General features: G+C 38.7%; 1 protein-coding gene across 1 annotated transcript; it reads left to right on the top strand.

Annotated features, from left to right (window-relative positions):
• Nucleotides 1-230: 230 nt before the first annotated feature.
• Nucleotides 231-17,301, top strand: LOC135476244 (sodium/calcium exchanger regulatory protein 1-like). The gene is made up of 4 exons (XM_064756195.1): nucleotides 231-381; nucleotides 13,944-14,116; nucleotides 14,655-14,762; nucleotides 15,337-17,301. The coding sequence occupies exons 1-4, from the start codon at nucleotides 312-314 to the stop codon at nucleotides 15,403-15,405; spliced, it is 420 nt and encodes a 139-aa protein (XP_064612265.1). The 5' UTR covers nucleotides 231-311; the 3' UTR covers nucleotides 15,406-17,301.
• The last annotated feature ends 639 nt before the right edge of the window (nucleotides 17,302-17,940 follow it).

Below are 17,940 nucleotides of genomic sequence, written 5' to 3' on the forward strand. Positions count from 1 at the left end.
TACGTGATGCAGAAATTTGTCAACTGCTGTCTGAACATATCAACTTTCCACATTCTCAAGCCATGGAACGACCGTATGTTGCATAGTTTGTTACGTGCGCTATGTGCGAGTTCGTCACGCTTGGTATGTTTCTCACTGTACCCACTCACAGAGAGCCTCCTTTGTTCCTCAGACCACGTGCCAGAAGGTCAGAGTTTGGAGGTCAATCCCCCTTCCAATCATAAAATCACCCCATTTACAACCTTAACACAGCCAGACGCCGTTTTACAGACCAACAGTTCACACGCGTCGGGGAAGTAAATACCAGAAAAATGGCAACGCTCGCCGGTCACTGGAAACTAGACACTACTGAGAATTTTGATGAGTACATGGAGGCCGTCGGTAAGTGAGCTAGAATGTAATTATAAGTAAGATTTTCTTTGTGTATAGCCGGCGTAGTTGAAACACCACCCACGTGTCACGATCAATGTATGCAGACTGATGCAGATGCAATTTTATGTTATGATCGAGATCACCAAACCATAAACATATTATAAACAACCCTTATTTTTGTTTACAATTATTTTATGTGTAACATGTAGTAGGTTTTATTTTTAGGCTTTATATTAACAGCATTTTTGTTATAAAACCCGAAAGAAAATAATTTGGAATCAAGATCATGATGTATGCCTGCATGTAGGCTCCAGTGCCGTGGTCGATAACCGCAGTCGCTGCCAAAACTGAAGCCAAAGGCCGCAGATGCCCAAATTAGGCGGAGTTAGAAATTTCATAAATATGTAGCTATATTTTTTATTAGTTAAAAAATAAACCTATGCCAACCTATTGCTTGTTAATCAATCAATGCCCTTCTTGTTTATTTCCATATTTCCCAAAATATTTGGGATAGTTTCACAATTTCTCAATTTTAGCTCAATTTAGGGGTTTGAAAGGTCCACACATTTTTAGGCCTAAATGCATTATTTGACGCTGATTGCTCAGTTATAGATATTCATGTGTTTTGCTGTTGCAATGTCTCGAGGCAATCCTCCGCTGGATGCTTGTACAATCACTGGGACTATATACATGTCGTCACATGGCTTAATGATTTAACTTGCTGTGTAAATGGCATTTATAGGAGTGATAAGATCTAGCCAACCACATGTATTTAGCTTAGCTTTTTCTGCAGTTTAAATGAAATCTACGTCTAGCACTCTAGTGCCATGTACATGTGGGAAATCAAACAGGATATGCAGTATGTACAATGTACATACATATATGCTTGGTGCATAATGCAACTGTATAGGCCTAGACAATTTACATCAACATATGTTTTAAAAACAGTGTTTATATTGCAGTTATGTGGTATTTTTGGAACTGTATACTATAAGACTGTAAATAATATTAATTCATTAATTGCATTCATAATGACCGCTCACATTTAAGTTGTACAATAGACATTGCGTGACTCTTTTCTTGTTATATTTTGTTACATGTACATCTTGGGACACTTTTTATATTTGTTCGTTCGGTGGGGGGGGGGGGGGGCGGCACGGGGGAGCCTACTATGTTTCTTGCACATGTACATCTATACTTACATGTTGTAAATTAACAAAACTTTTAAATCCCTAGGCTATAAAACCTCCCCCTACACCCACAACCACTCCCAACTATACTCTACACTATAGCTTATATACAATGTGTTACCAGTCATTATCATTCTAAAATATGATGCAAAGAAAAGCTTTCATAAGCAACATAAGAGGAGTTCATATTTTTGGAAATTGTTCACGCACATGTAGTGAGGATGTACACCTGTAGTCTTGATTTAGACGAATAAGAAAAATCACACTGGTGTAGGAGTTTGTGTTTAATCCTACCAGACACCTGAATCTCTGATTTCACTGTTTACCCTGACGTTCAAATTTCAGTGTGTACATATAGCCTTAACTGGACAAAAGTGACCATGCAGACATGGTCTTGGGAAATTCTGGGATGACCAAAGTTGACCAGAGTAAACACACTTAGGCTCTCTTTCGCTAAACTTTGTGAATTAGTTTTTCGTGACTTCCTTCATAAATCAGGTCTTCTTGTGACGTTTTAACCCAAGTAGAAAAAAAGGCAAGAGACCTCTGCTTTTCAAAGTATGTAGGGTGCTGTGTTCAGTACATCTGCACTGGTCATGCGTGCCTTTACTCTATATTGTTACAGGTTAGGGTGCTTTAATTCCATATACAAAGACAGTTGAGTTCTTAAAGTTTGTCCATTACCAAATATAGGGTCCCCCACAGTCCTTAGCTTTAATATCAGTATACAGGGCCCAAAAGGTCTTCATCTGTCACAAAATATTAAAAGGGACAAAATCAGATGTAATGATATAAAATTTTAACTTTTTAATTGTTATGCATTCCAGAATTGATTTGATCTGGACTAGAACCTACTCAGATCTATATTTCAGTTTCCTATGGTCAAAATCATGGTATACATGTAGCTGTAAATTTTGTGTGGATTGTATTTGCATAAAGTAATTTCCATAAGTCAAATAAGCAGGCCACAAAACTTTCTGGATCACACTTGTATGAGATTGATCATACATTCAAGATTCCAACGATTCACAAGTGTTAACGTCTTCTGTGTAATAAACTGAAGAAGTACATACCTTTATACAGGGTCTTCAAAAAGGGCAAGTAGCGGGCTGCAGACAGCTGTCTACAGCCGTCCCCATAGCCGCCTACTTTGAATATTCTTACTATTTAAATCAGTAATAATTGTGACATAATTACTTTCAATTCAGTCGCCTACTTTTGAACTCTGACCTCCCTCTCCACTTCTACTTGAAAACCCTGCTATGTGTGCATATTACAGTGTTGCATTATGTGTACATCATTGAAGCATAGATGCCAGTATCTGCATATACATAGCTGTTACATAGACTGGATGTCTACTGTGTGATGACCTACTGTAGTGAGATGTCAAAAAAAAATATTGAAAGGAGAAAGATTTTGTTACATAATATTAATTTTTTTTTTATCATGTAACTAGAAAGCTATAAATATGTGCAGTTTTAATATGGCATGGGTGGGCATTAAGACTCTATTATATTTTTAACCACAAAAACTGGAAAAATATACATGATGAATAGCCTCATTCTAATTTCCGGACCAGCTGTTACATGGTTACACGTATGATCTACAATGTACACTGTTCTCTAGTACGTAGGCACATACATACATGTTGGTGTGCACTAGCAGGGCCCCTTGCTCCAGTCTTCAGTGACGTGCCACTGACTGACTTTCACTGCACTTGTAGCTGAGCACTTTCTAAGTGACAAGCCACTAACTCACCATCAGAAGCAGACTTTTAGCAAACCACTTTTTCAGTCTTTCACCACCAGTGCATTTGAAGCAAACTTTTAACAAACCACTTTTTCACTGGCTCACCACCAGTGCATGTGAAGCAGACTAATAGCAAACCACTTTTTCACTGGCTCACCACCAGTGCATTTGAAGCAGACTTTTAGCAAACCACTTTTTCACTCTTTCACCACTGGTGCATTTGAAGCAAACTTTTAGCAAACCACTTTTTCGCTGGCTCACCACCAGTGCATGTGAAGCAAACTCCTAGCAAACCACTCTTTCACTGTCTCACCACCAGTGCATTTGAAGCAGACTTTTAGCAAACCACTTTTTCACAGTCTTACCACCAGTGCACCTGTGGCAGCCTTCTAAGCCGACCACTTTGTCAGTGGCATTCCAGTCACCCACCATCAGTGCACTGGTGGCAGGCTTCTAGTTCTGGCAGACCACCTTCTCACTGGCTAACCATCAGTGCACTTGTAGCAGGCTTCTAGCAGAACACTTTGTCAGTGACATGCCACTGGCTCCCCATCAGTGCACTTGTAGCAGGCTTCTAGCTCTAGCAGACCACTTTGTGGATCACCATTAGTGCACTTGTAGCCGGCTTCTAACAGACCACTGTCTCCGTAGCAGGCTCCCAGCTGGCCATTACAATATACATTCACCTCTTCAGAATTGAGTTATGTCTCTCAATGATCTGTGAAATTTTTGATCTTGCAGTCCAGCACCACACAGACCACATGTAAGCTAATCTATGACATGCTCTTAATATGGCAGAGGGTTAACCAGAATTTTCAACCAGAAAAGAGTGTTTAAACGGCCATTTTGTTTGAATTTTGTGTCCAGATTGTTGCCTATTTCTGTTGCAGTTTTTTAACGATGTTAAGGCTAATAAGACTGATTTTTGTTTTAATCATTCACTCCTTGGTGTACATGCAGCTTGAATATGTTTACTCTTAACCGGATACATTTACGCATAACCGGATATGTTATGTTTACGCATGACTGCATACCTTAGAGGAATTCTGGACTGGCTTTAGTATACACTCTTATAAAATAAATATTATTAAATATTTTAAATTATATGGCTGTAAGAGTCTGACGACGCTTGATAAAAGGATATTTAGGTCTGTTTTTGTCTGTAGTGATATAACCTTTAATAAGCTGCTAAAGATAAGAGCTATCTATTAGTGTAGGTCAAATCCGAGATACAGGCAGCTAATAAAAGCACAGTTGGTGTCTGACTAACACCTTAAGTCAAGACCTGTACATCTAGACGGGGATGCCACAGGCTGGCTGGGCTTTTTCCCCTCAAACAATTGTGGCTTTGCCACCTTTACGGGAGGCATATGGCTCTGTTTGTTTTAACTCCACTGCCCATTCAGACCTTCACATCAGGATGTCGAGGCTGAAAATAGAAAAACTTTCAGCAGGGAACTTTCAAATATTTACTCTGAAGTCCCCGTTGAAGTGTTGGTTGATGCTGCTCAGTTGCCTTCCTATAACCAGTTTGACAAGTCTGTTAGCCGATTTGGAACAGCGGATTTTATCCGGTGTCTGCCAAGTGCACCTTGTGATGAATGATTACATACTCTGATATAGAACACAGGTTGCTCTGTTCTCTGAAAGTTAGATTCCTGCCATATATACACTGACACAGTGACCACATCGTCTTGCACATGTACATCTATACCATCTCTACCTCCAGGGTTTATATTAGAAAACCTTAACTGCTTGACCTGCCTGCATGAACAAAAACTAGAATTATGAACAGAATGTAAATTTGACAATAAAGTTTATATTTCCCTGAACTTACGATTTCTTTTTTTTGAGAATGGCAGCTTGAAATGCACAAAATACATGTAGCATTAAAATGTTGGACACAATTCTTTTTTTTTGTTTTTTTGGTTTTTTATATTTACATATATTGATTCACGGCCTATAATTTAATTTAATCTGGCTGTTCCTGCAAAACCCATTTAACAACACCGAAAAAGAAAACTATAAAATTTGTAAGAATCGTATTAGAACGGTAAGGTCCTCAAAGAAGTATATTAACTATGCCTTTAATTTGACCAGCGAGACTTGTACAAGAACAAGGCTTGCACTTGCTCACACAGGAAGAGAATTGGTGGTACTTGAAAGTTAACATCCGATGGTTTGATCCTCATTATCCTTATACATTCTATACAAAAACACTACATCACATAGTGCTAGGCACTCCCCCCCCCCCCCCCTCCAAAAAAAAAAAATCCTCCACTCCTTTTTATATGGATTCATGTTTAAGCTGAATGTAGAGATGGTCACAAAGTTGAACTTAAGTGGAATAGCGCAATCGGTGTGAGATTGGTGCAGAGTTTGAGCCACTGCCAGGACAAACTGGCTGCGATGAGGTCAAAGGTCAGGAATGCGGCTCCGTCATTATTAAAAATAACAAGCTTATATTAGTTTATAGGCCATTGTGAATATCTGGGATGGGTGTACATGTGTGTGTAATTGACGACAACAGGTGAGTCAGGTATTGTCCTGATAATTTGGGTCATTAACTCGACACTATTCAAATACGTAAATTGTCCTGATTATCTGCCGTCCTGGAGGGTTCTTTCCAGGAGAATGCCTTTGATTTATGATGTATACATATGTAGGTATATGTAGGTAGAAACTGGTGTCCAGGGTTTCCATGATTTTGTGTGGTAGCTATAAAGGCAGTTTACGGCTCAGTTTCACAAAGATTAGGGTTAGGGTTAGGTTATGATGTGATGTGTGATCATTATGTGGTAACGGTGACGACAAATGTACGATAAAAAAAATGCCACTTTGTGAAAATGGACCCAGTAATCTCCCTTCTTCTATGTTAATCCTCTTAACTTCATGTAAAACCACATGAAACTATGCACGCACTAAATTTCCTCTGCTTATACCGTAAACTTTAATTCTTGTGCGATATGCATAGACATGTATGTAGTCAAGTATCCAGGAGCCTCTTACCATCAGTGTGAGTTCAAGTCCAGCTCATGCTGGCGTCCTTTTCCTGCGGATGGTCGTGGGTTTTCTCTTCGTGGCTTTATTCGGTTTTCTCCCACCATATTACTGGCCATCGTTATATAAGTGAAGTATTCTTGAGTATGGTGTAAAAAATAAATCAAATATATAAATAAATATACAGCCATATACTCTATATTCTCCATTTGTGGGAATGAACTGCTTTATTTGAACTAAAAGAATTGGTCTCAGATGTTGTTTGCTGATTTCTATCTGGATAGACTTTATAAATGATAATATTTATACTATCAGCGTACACCTAGTGTGTTATAAATGTGTGCAGCTTGTCATGTCCAGAGTCTGTGGGTTAATGCGTCAGAATTTGCATACGCTTCATGACCTATTAACATTTTGTCCTGGATCACACTGGACTGACCAGATTTTATTCTGAAAGTGGATAATTTGAACAATTGACTGTACAGAGGTGACCTTTTGTCTGCTGTACTCATACATCCTGTCAACTTGTCAGCTTCATGTACTGAAGGCTTTTGTTTGTCCTAACCATGCTAACCTCCCCCCCCCCCCCCCAAGATTGTGCATGAGCAGGAATTGAAACAACAGACGTAAATAATAAGTCTTTGTGATGCACTACACATTTATTGAAGCTTTATAGAAAATATATGTACATGTACATATACTGTAATTATTTTATATGTAAATTAGATGTTCATTTTGATTGTTTTTTTTGCTGCATGCATTTACTTGTTCATCTGTGCACTTTGTAACCTTGACACTTGGGACAGGTGAAACATTTCTGCACATTTTATTATCCCAATGGCATATTATGCAAGTTTTCAAAATTTGATGAAATCCGGTGCTGCATTCTCATAATTATTAACATGCAGAGCTAATCTGATCTGATCAAAGTTTCAAGTTGTGTTTCTGATGGAAATAACCCATTTATATTTCTGTAAATTTTGCAAATGTCAAGCTATTAAACCTGATGGGATTGTGCAAGTGTCAGGCTCAATTCTTGTTTCCGCCGTGCACTTCTTTAGTGTCCTGTGTTAACTTGGTCAATTCACAATATCTATTCTATAGCTACCTACACTAAAGCCAAGAAATCGGCTGTTACTTTTAATATTGAGTAATTTCTAGTTCACAGCCTGAAAAAATGTGATAAAATATCTGTAAATCGGAACAGAACCAAAACTTATGTGCCGTGTGCAAAATTCTGGTGAATTAATACATCGGCCGACGGCTTCATATCTCATTGTCTCATTCTGTATATATGAGCGATCAAAGCGCCAATTTCTTGTCATTTTAAAAGCATCTTGCACTTCATATTTTTTCATTCTAGAAGAAGCTATCAAAACAACATCGTTGTCCACTTACGTTTGTTGATCAAGCTGTTCTATAGCTTGGAATACTTATACACAAGGTTGTGACATATTTTTAGACAATGACAGTTTCTCAACATGATCGACAGTAGACATGATCGGATAGATATGGCGTCAAGTAGAAAGCAGCTCAAACCAGACCTTATTTTTTAATTGGACGGAGATTTCTGAGGATGCTTAAGATGCACGTGTGCATGTATGTTGGTTGTTGTCGTAAACCGGAAATCAGGTGGGGATCAATTTGAACCCAGTCTTGCATGAAATTGTGTGCAATGTAGTAACAGAATAGATGCAAATGTACCTCTCTTGTCATTAGCGTAAACTTTAGCTTTGATATTAATGCCTCCAGGTGCAAGTGGGTTACAGTTGCACCTGTTGATTTTAGTTTGAAAAAATATTTGTGTAACAGGCTTTAGGTGGCATGTAATGTAGACAGTATGCTGAGGTAAGATTGAATGTTCTAGACCTTCTATATGTGTAAACATTGTGAAGGTCAAGGCCATCAAAGCGAAGGTCAAGGCCTTCATGGTGAAGGTCAAGGCTTCATGGTGAAGGTCAAGGCCTTTATGATAAAGATTGAACTCCAGAGAGTTTGTATATACCTGGACTGCTGGATGTAACAGTATACAGGAAATTTTCAAAAATTTGGCACCATAAAGTATTACTTTTTGGTGCTGGAACTTATATTTTTCTGTTGGTAGCTGTTATGGTGTTGCATTCCTGGAACCAGGAGAGTGGGCTTTATGGATGCTAAGTGGTGTATTACATCTGAAGTTTGACCACTAAAGATGGACTTTCAGAAGTGTATTAAGGCGTTAAGATGATACCTTTGATGCCAGCATCCATGTTTTTTGTGGATAAATTAATCTAACCACAAAAAAAGACTCTATAGGGCCTATGGGCGATTCAAGTTCAGGGGAGTTCCCTGTGGGGGCACTCAAGTGTATACCAGAAGTATCCGTGGTTAGAACCCTGGCGATAAACAGCGCATGAGCGTTTTTCTAACCCCAACTTCTGGTATATGCGCGACCACCCCCCACCCCCCCCCCACCCCCCCACCCCCCCACCCCCCCCACCCACCCAACCCCCCCACACACCCACTTCAGAAATACTGGGAACGTCGCTCATAGGCCTTATAATGAAGTAAACGGTGTGGTTTACAAAAATAGCCCGAACTTTTAGGTGAAATACAGTAATTAAAGTAAAGCCACAGAAATGTTTGGGTTAATGTCAGACGTGGTGGTATTTTTTTCCACTTATGTAAACACCAAGTTTAAAGGGAAACTCCATGTAAAGGTAAAAAAAAACATTTTGGACAATCTGTCATTGCAATACATTTTATGGAGACTGATTTCTGACACACAACTGAAAGCACATCCAGGCTTCCTTTTTGACTGATCAGGATAGCCCTCAGACAGGACTCTCCTGTAGCTGTACAGTTTTATAAAGCAGTGTGGCCTAGAGTCTGCTTTAGATTGATACCACATGTGCTAAGTGGCTTATCACTTCAGACAGGGCCAGAGGGAGTTATTAGGACAGATCTAGTCTGCCTTCTCCAGATGGTGTCAGAAATGCTCTAGGCTGTTATCTTTGTTTGCAAAAATGGACATTATCAAAGCTACACTTGTATGAAAATGTATTTCATCTCTTAAAGATATAGACAAGAAGTTGTTTTGGTGTTGTAACAAACGATTATTGAGCACCGTGTAACTTGAAGAAAACAGAAATCTTTTACTGGCAGGATCATTTACATTTATATATGCTTCCAAGCTTGTATTAATAGCTAGTCTTCTTGCAGTATTAAAGCTACAAGTCAAATTCTCTAAGGAGATGTTGCTTCAATGTTGGTAAATATTCGAGGTCTAGGTTTTCAGACTCGGCATGTGGAATGGATATTACAGGAAGGCTGTTTTTGTGTACTGTGGTGTACCATATTTTTTTTTTATTATGTTCAGGGTTATTTGGAGAACATGGTTTAATGTCTACAGACAGTGTGCAGGTTACATTTAGATGGACTACTTTACCTTCCGGTACACGTTCTAGTAGGGTCCTTAACATACATTGAGAGTGGAGATATCATGTGGGGTGAAGTTTTATCTGGGCATTACCGCTTTTTCTCCCACTGTGTTAGGTAATACGAAAGAAATAATTTTTGTTTTGACAGTATTTTGTGTAAATACTTTGAAAACCCTGTATCACCGAATACACATAAGCATAAGTTTATCCGCTTACTTGGATCATTACAGCCCTGATGTTTGCTTTACCTATTGACTTATGTGCGAACCAGACATCCACATCTGGCAGAGATATTTTTTTCTACATCATGTGGCAGAGATGACGGGGGAAACTGCCCCAGTGACCGGACCGCTGTGGAGGTTGTGATATTACATAATATGCTCTAGTACATACATATGTGTATACGTTTATACAGTAGGTACTGCATTTCGTCTCAAGTTTAGCATTTTTCAGGTGCAACATTTTCATGTACTGGTAAATAGACAATGTACATTTATATATGCATGTGGGTGTATTCCTGATGCAAGTGGGCATATTCCTGATGCATGTAGGCATATTCCTGATGCAAGTGGGCATATTCCTGATGCATGTAGGCATATTCCTGATGCATATTCCTGATGCATGTGGACATATTCCTGATGCATGTGGGTGTTTTCCTGATGCATGTGGGTGTATTCCAGATGCATGTGGGCATATTCCTGATGCATGTGGGCATATTCCTGATGCATGTGGGCATTTTCCTGATGCCTTTTACAGTGCGTGTTTATTGTTATGGTGAAAAGCAATCCCATATACAGTTTGTCACCAGTGTGGTTGATGGGAGTTCAAATCTCCAGTTGTAAATTGGAAGGTCTGTAAGCAGCCTGCGAATTGTGGCGGGTTTCCTGAGGAATCTGCCCGGTTTCCTCCCACCATAATTCTCGCCGCCGTCATATACTGAGTGAAGTATTCTTGAGTACGGCATAAAAACAACTTATCAAATAAATAAATACATGTGAATAAATAAACAGTGTGTACATGCTTTCAAAGCACAAGCAATTCTAAATGTGCACTGTTTGAACATCGCAGAAAGATGTGTGTAAACTTGTTGTGTGACTACATTTAATCGGCATTTGCGTTCAAGGCTGAGCCACTTAACAGCAGATGTATGCGCCCTTTATGGCCTAAATGGGTGTAATCGTATAGGCAGTATACTGTATATTTTAACCTGTATGTTGCCTTGTCGCTGTGTGAAGGTTTAATTGTGAAGTGCCGTGTTAATTGTTAACAAAGCCACTGTGATGACATATAGCCTATATTAATGGGAGACGCAGATGTCAAATTACATATACACATGTACCTAATCGTCAGGTTCTAACCTGATCTCTGTAAGCTATAGTTGCACACCAGTTGTAGGCCTACATTATGTAACTGTGCACAAGTCATATAAACTATTAATATGTGCCTTATAATTAAGACGTACGTGCAGATATTTAACTCTTGTGGTGTGACCTTTAGTGACCTGTGGGCTTGTTGCTTGTCACAGGCATTGATTTCTTCAGTGCATGGATTAGGTTTTGTTCTGTTCTGTTCTGACCCTAGAAATTTTCAGGACGACATATATTAAACTATACTGCTGTAGTCTATAATCAAAGTACAGTGCATATACACTTTATAATTAGAACCTCTTCCAGGGCCTTATTACAGGAGCGTCTGCCTTGAAGGCTTGAGACCCGCGATCAAGTCTGCCTTGAAGGCGGGAGACCCGCAATCAAGTCTGCCTTGAAGGCGGGAGACCCGCAATTAAGTCTACCTTGAAGGCGGGAGACCTGCGATCAAACCAGGGTAGGGTCATACCAAAGACTTTAAAAAATGGTACTTGTTTTTGCCTCGTGTGGCACTCAGAGGTTAGAGCAAGGAAACGGGACTTGCTGGCCCAGTGGCTCTATAATGCGATTGGTCGGGGGATTGGGGGGGGTCACGCCTGGTGTCTTCAGGATGATACTTCAGTGGCGGCAGCACTTTGGGGGCATGGACTCGCCCTGCCACAAGAAGACACAATAAATGTATACACACGACTAAGGACTTCTTCTTGTCATATTACTGAAAAATTGTCACGTACGTGTTAGACCTAAACCTCAAGCATACATACCTGCATGATTCAGGAGAGCAATCATTTGGCTCAATTAAGGATTCATTAAAATAAAGCTTGCATGAACTCTTTGAAGTAATTCGCATTTAGTCTTGTATGGTACATGTATTTTGGTTTATGTGATTGTTTTGGCTTCCTGAAATGGATTTTTACTTTTTATTAAAAATCATTTTAATATTTTGAAAGAAACCTGACCTGTACTTTGTAGATCATGTTTTTTCCAAAAAAACTGTACAACAAACTGCGAGCACCTAATAAACCAGCCTGTAGCTGTATATTTCAGTCACACATGTGCACATGTACAGTTTCTCAGCTTTCTGTAGGTACATGTAATTTACATGTAATGTCAGAGGTCAGAGTAGGTCAGGTGACCTCACTGTTGCATGATGGGCAATGTGATGTCAAAGGTCATGCTGTGATGGGAAGATGCCAGCTGGGAGCAGCTCTTAACTAGTAACAACTCAAGTTCATGCTATCTGGACCTTGGAACAGGTCATTGTGATACGATAGTGTATGTACAGAGCAAACTGACTTTGTACATGTACTGTATTTACCATAAAAATTCATCAAGAAATGTACATTTTTTTGAGGTAAATAAAGCTTTTAATATTTCACTTTTGGTGAAAGTCATCCTACTTTCCAAACAAACAGTAAAAACCTCAAAGCACCTCTCTGAGATAAATAGAACTCGCGGAAGCAGGCAAATTGAGTGACTTAATCGTGAGCAAAATTTGAAATCAATTAATGCATATGTATGTAATCCATGTTGCTGTAAGGCTATACAGTAGCCAAAACTTACCCATATCACCTTGCACTGCGTGGCTGAGGGGCCATGCAGGCTTTAGGATACATGTACTTCTTGTCTTCCATTTGTGCTATAGAATTTCCATGAGAGGCAAACCATTTATTAATTTACATGAACATCTCAACGTATTAGTTACTGTATTTGTTACAGTATTTTATGCTTTAAAAAGGTTCATATTCCTCATTTAGATTGATTCACGATAGATGCGTTATATACATGTACATATTTTAAGTACAAGAACTGTTGTCCTTCACAGTACAGACCATCAAATACCGACCCTAGCTGGCAGACTTGAACAGACTTTAGCTATATGTTTATGTTGAATTATTTACTTATTTATATGATTGGTGGTTTACAATATACTCAAGAACATTTCACTTATACAACAGCGGCCAGCATTATGGTGGGAGGAAACCGGGCAGAGCCCGGCGGAAACCCACGACCGTCTGCAGGTTACTGACAGACCTTCCCACGTAATGCCAGAGAGGAAGCCAGCTATTTTGAATTAAGTATTCTTCATTATGCATAGTTTAAACTATTGATATGGTTGAAACTATATTGCCCTGTATGTAAATATTAAAAAGGCCCTTCTTTGTAAAAATATTTAAATCTCCTTTGAAAGACTGAAAAGTGAGTAACACCTGTTTAGATCTTTCGAAGCTGCTGTATTTCACCTATAGTACGTTAGCTGCTGTATTTCACCTATAGTACGTTAGCTGCTGTATTTCACCTATAGTACGTTAGCTGCTGTATTTCACCTATAGTACGTTAGCTGCTGTATTTCACCTATAGTACGTTAGCTGCTGTATTTCACCTATAGTACGTTAGCTGCTGTATTTCACCTATAGTACGTTAGCTGCTGTATTTCACCTATAGTACGTTAGCTGCTGTATTTCACCTATAGTACGTTAGCTGCTGTATTTCACCTATAGTACGTTAGCTGCTGTATTTCACCTATAGTACGTTAGCTGCTGTATTTCACCTATAGTACGTTAGCTGCTGTATTTCACCTATAGTACGTTAGCTGCTGTATTTCACCTATAGTACGTTAGCTGCTGTATTTCACCTATAGTACGTTAGCTGCTGTATTTCACCTATAGTACGTTAGCTGCTGTATTTCACCTATAGTACGTTAGCTGCTGTATTTCACCTATAGTACGTTAGCTGCTGTATTTCACCTATAATTACGTTATGTAAACATTACGTTGCTCCAGCATCGAATTCCATCAATATGACAGTGGATATGTAAGGACATCTGTGACCTGTGAATGTTTCAGGAGTGGGTTATGTGCTAAGGAAACTGGCCTCCACAGCCAAGCCCGAACAACATATCAGTGTTGATGGTGATAACTGGACCATTAAGACAACAAGCCTGGTGAAAAATACAGAGATCAAGTTTACTCTGGGTCAGGAATTTGACGAAACTACTGCCGACGGCAGGAAAGTCAAGGTATTGGGTATGGGCTTTAGTGTGAAAATAATTGTGGTGTTATAAACAGTTTGGGTTGTTTGCCCATATACACTGAGAAAATGTACATTTAGGTCTACATATATGTAGACATATGTACAACAGGGAGCTTCAACAAACTCTACATGTATGTATATTCTGCGTAAGGGGAAAATCATTGAATAAAAATAGTTGACTGCAGGGCCAAAAGGGGAGATCCAAAGTTTCAGGCCTCAAAAACCGATCTTTGTTACAGCATAGCTGCTGTCATGAGGCACGAGAGATGTCGAATATTATGTACAATTACAAAACTAACAAATTTGTGTCGTGTAGAGTGTGAGGAAATCAAGCAACCCATGACCATTTTGTTACAAAATTTACTACAGTCTTGAATTTATGTCCCTAAGGTAAATATTAATCTAAAAAATTACTCATTGTATTGGGCTAAATCGGTGAATTCCCGTGTTTCCTACAGGTGAGCTCTTTGGTAGCCATGCTAACTTTTGTGATTGCTCTGTAACCTTTTGACCTCTGTTCCCAGACTACAGCGACCCTGGATGGTAACAAGCTAACGATGAACCAGACGGGAGTGAAAGTGCCCTCCATCTTGACCCGGGAGCTGCAGGAGGATGGCAAGACCATGGTGATGGTGGGTAAAGTTAGTCCAGTACCCAGACCCTTCTTATCTCCCCTTGTTCTTACAACATAGGGTCCAGTACAGATAATCACCATTGCTCAGCTGACGCTGTTTGATTGGCTGAGATATTCTTCAGGCAGTTAAAAAGGGAGTAAATTCAAAATTGTGAAAACTGCTAGGCAGAGTGCAATTTTTTTTAAAATTCTTCTTGCAGAAATGTAACTATGCTAAGAGACTGCACCTCATTTTTGCAAGGTGAGATTCCCTTTTAACTATTACAGATGGGATAGACTTGTAAACATGGCGGACAACACACATAACAACATTGTGATAGTCAATGAGCTTCAAGCCAATTGCTTGTTGCTGTACTGGGCTATATTTCTAAAGATATATGTACTACTGTAGGCATATGTAGGCAACTTTGTTTTCCTATACTTTGCTTGGTTTTATATCCCTTTTGATCAGAGTGGTTGTTAAAAAAAAAAATAAAGTATATTATTCAAGTGTATGGCATAAAACTTAAATAAATTAAATTACCTGTTCATCAAAACTTGTCATCACTCTGATTTTTTGTGTTGTTTTTCAGACATTAGTTGCCAAGAAGGATGGGAAGGATGTGACATGCATTAGAAAATACAAACGAGCGGAGGAGTAAATTACTGACTGCAGGCGCCACTTTTCATCGGTGTAATGATAATTTTATTTTGACCAGTTGGCAGACTTTGGGCCGACTCAAGTATTTTTAACTGTACAGAAGTATTTCTGGATTTTTTTTTTTAATATACCATTACATTTGTGTATTTGGCATTTTAAGCCTTGATATTGATGTATTTTAAAGCATGGCATTGACATTTTTTTCTGTTTGGGCTAGACAGTGAGGGTAATGGTGATAGGTACACAGTATTTAGGAAGGGAAGAAACTTTTAGCATTACTGATTTACTCAGTTGTCTCCCTTGATTTAGGGTTAGCAGGTGATCTCTAGCTACTTGCATCAACATGAGGATTTAATTCACTCTGTCATATTAACTGTGACTTTTGGAAAGGTTGTGTTTATTTGCCTAGCATGATTTTTATATTTGGCTAAATCTAACTCGAAAAGCTTGAGAATCCAGGAAATGATCAAAGAAAATTGACTTTTCAGCTTTAGAATGAATATAACTTGAACAACCTTGGGATTAATAACAGAGTCGGAACACTCAATAAAACATTAAAGTGCAAAAAATGGTGAAAGTCTGTGTTTGCATTTTGCAATTTCTCTGGCATTACTGCTAAAGACCAGACGACTTAAATTATTTGTAGTGAAAAAATATGGTTGATCGCAATACTCACTCCAAGAAAACTCATTTTGATCTCTAACACAAAGTTAAAGGGTCCTTTTTTCCAGAGTATTCGACCCTGGGGAATAGTTTTTGTGCTGGCGTGCAGAAAGGGTGTAGCTAAGCTCACTGAAACATCAATGGACATAATTCATCTATTCCAGCCTGTAACAAATCGACTATATGAATATTCGAGTACCAGACTGGGAAATACCCATAAATTTGCCTTACTTGGCTTAGGATAGTTGCCCCCTGTATGTACAAGGCAGTTGTCACCCTGATGAACTTGTTGGCATTCGGTTTCATTTTTGAATTCAATTCATTATTGACATTTCTTAAAGTACTTAATGAGATATTGTGCATGTAATGAGATTTTTTTATGACTCCTTGTGAAAGTTGTGAATGTCACAGTTTTTAAATCTAAGAAAGAAATGACAGGGTAATTCTTTTGTAGTACTTTTGGTTACAAGTTGGTGCTGCCAGAAAACAGTATTCAAGGGGAGTAATTCTCAGAGTACGTGCGAAGTTTCCAACTAGATTGGAGTTGTCTCCCTTAGATTGTTTCTTTTTTTTTTTTTTCTTTGTTGTAGATCGTTCATATCTAGTCATTTTCTTATGAAACGCTTTAATTTACTAATTCTCATTAGTATACATTTACTGTTATTTGCGGCCTCATACAAGCATTTGGCATTATAATATACTTGTACTCTCATTTAGTATGTATCTATATGCATTAAAAATGCCTACTGATAAAAGAAATTCTATTGAAATTTATTCATGCCCTCTTATCAAAAGAATCAATTTTTTTACCTTAAAAGACTTGTATCAGTTGTGGAACATGTGGAAAATTATATTGTCATTCCGTGTACTGACCAATGAAATAACCTTTCTGAAACATATTTGCATTTCTTCTTATGTCATCTTGTGGCCTTGACCTTCCAAAATTTTGAAAAATAAGATGTATTGTTTGGAGGTAGGGGGGGGGGGGGGGGGATGAGCCCCGGTATCTGTCCAGAGCTTTAACACTCACTTTGTACTTACTGCTGGGATTTCACAGGATTTGTGTTTGCTTTATGGGCATTATTTTAAAGACGAAATGAAGTGTGTTCATTTTAATGATAGCATTGAATAGCGTACGGTACTTAAAATTTGTAGTATTATAAGTAATGAATTTGTCATTCACTTCTGTATGAAATGTTGAATGAAATAAAAGTTTACAGAGGTATGGAAAAAACTTTGGATATTCTGTGATGAATTTCTCCATTTCAAAAAAAGGAAGCAAACTTTTTTGGGGTATCAAATACTCTAGTTTGGTCGTGAAGAAGGATGAAAAAAGCACTAGTGCATGTTATCTTTCAGTGCAGAGACCAATTCAGTGCACCTGAGCAACAGTAGTTGTAAGTATACGTGTATCAAAAATGTTCAGGTGAGTCATTTTTACAGTCGCAAAGAAAATGTATCGCCATGGAGATAAATATAAATGGGGTCAAATTTAGACAGCCTTGAGTTATGAGAGTTATAGAGTTATGGGACCAGTCATTGTTTCAGTGGGTATAAAATGCTCATGTGTTGGAACACTGTTATTGTATGACAGTTGCGGAGCCTCCGTGGTCTGGTTGTTAGCGTGCTAGTGCAGCACGAAAAAGGTAGGAGTTCAAGTCCAGCTCATGCTGGCTTCCCCTCCAGCCGTTTGTGGGGAAAGTCTGATAGCAACCTGTGGATGGCCATGGGTTTCCTCCCACCATAATGCTGGCTGATGGTGTATGAATAAAAATATTTTTAAAAGGTGTAAAACCCAGTCGGATAAATAAATAAATAACACTGACAGTGGATGTTTGGCCCGCAGGCTCAAAACCATTATTCAGGAGTTTCT

This window comes from Liolophura sinensis, chromosome 10 (assembly GCF_032854445.1).
Source record: "Liolophura sinensis isolate JHLJ2023 chromosome 10, CUHK_Ljap_v2, whole genome shotgun sequence".
Lineage (NCBI taxonomy): Eukaryota > Metazoa > Mollusca > Polyplacophora > Chitonida > Chitonidae > Liolophura > Liolophura sinensis.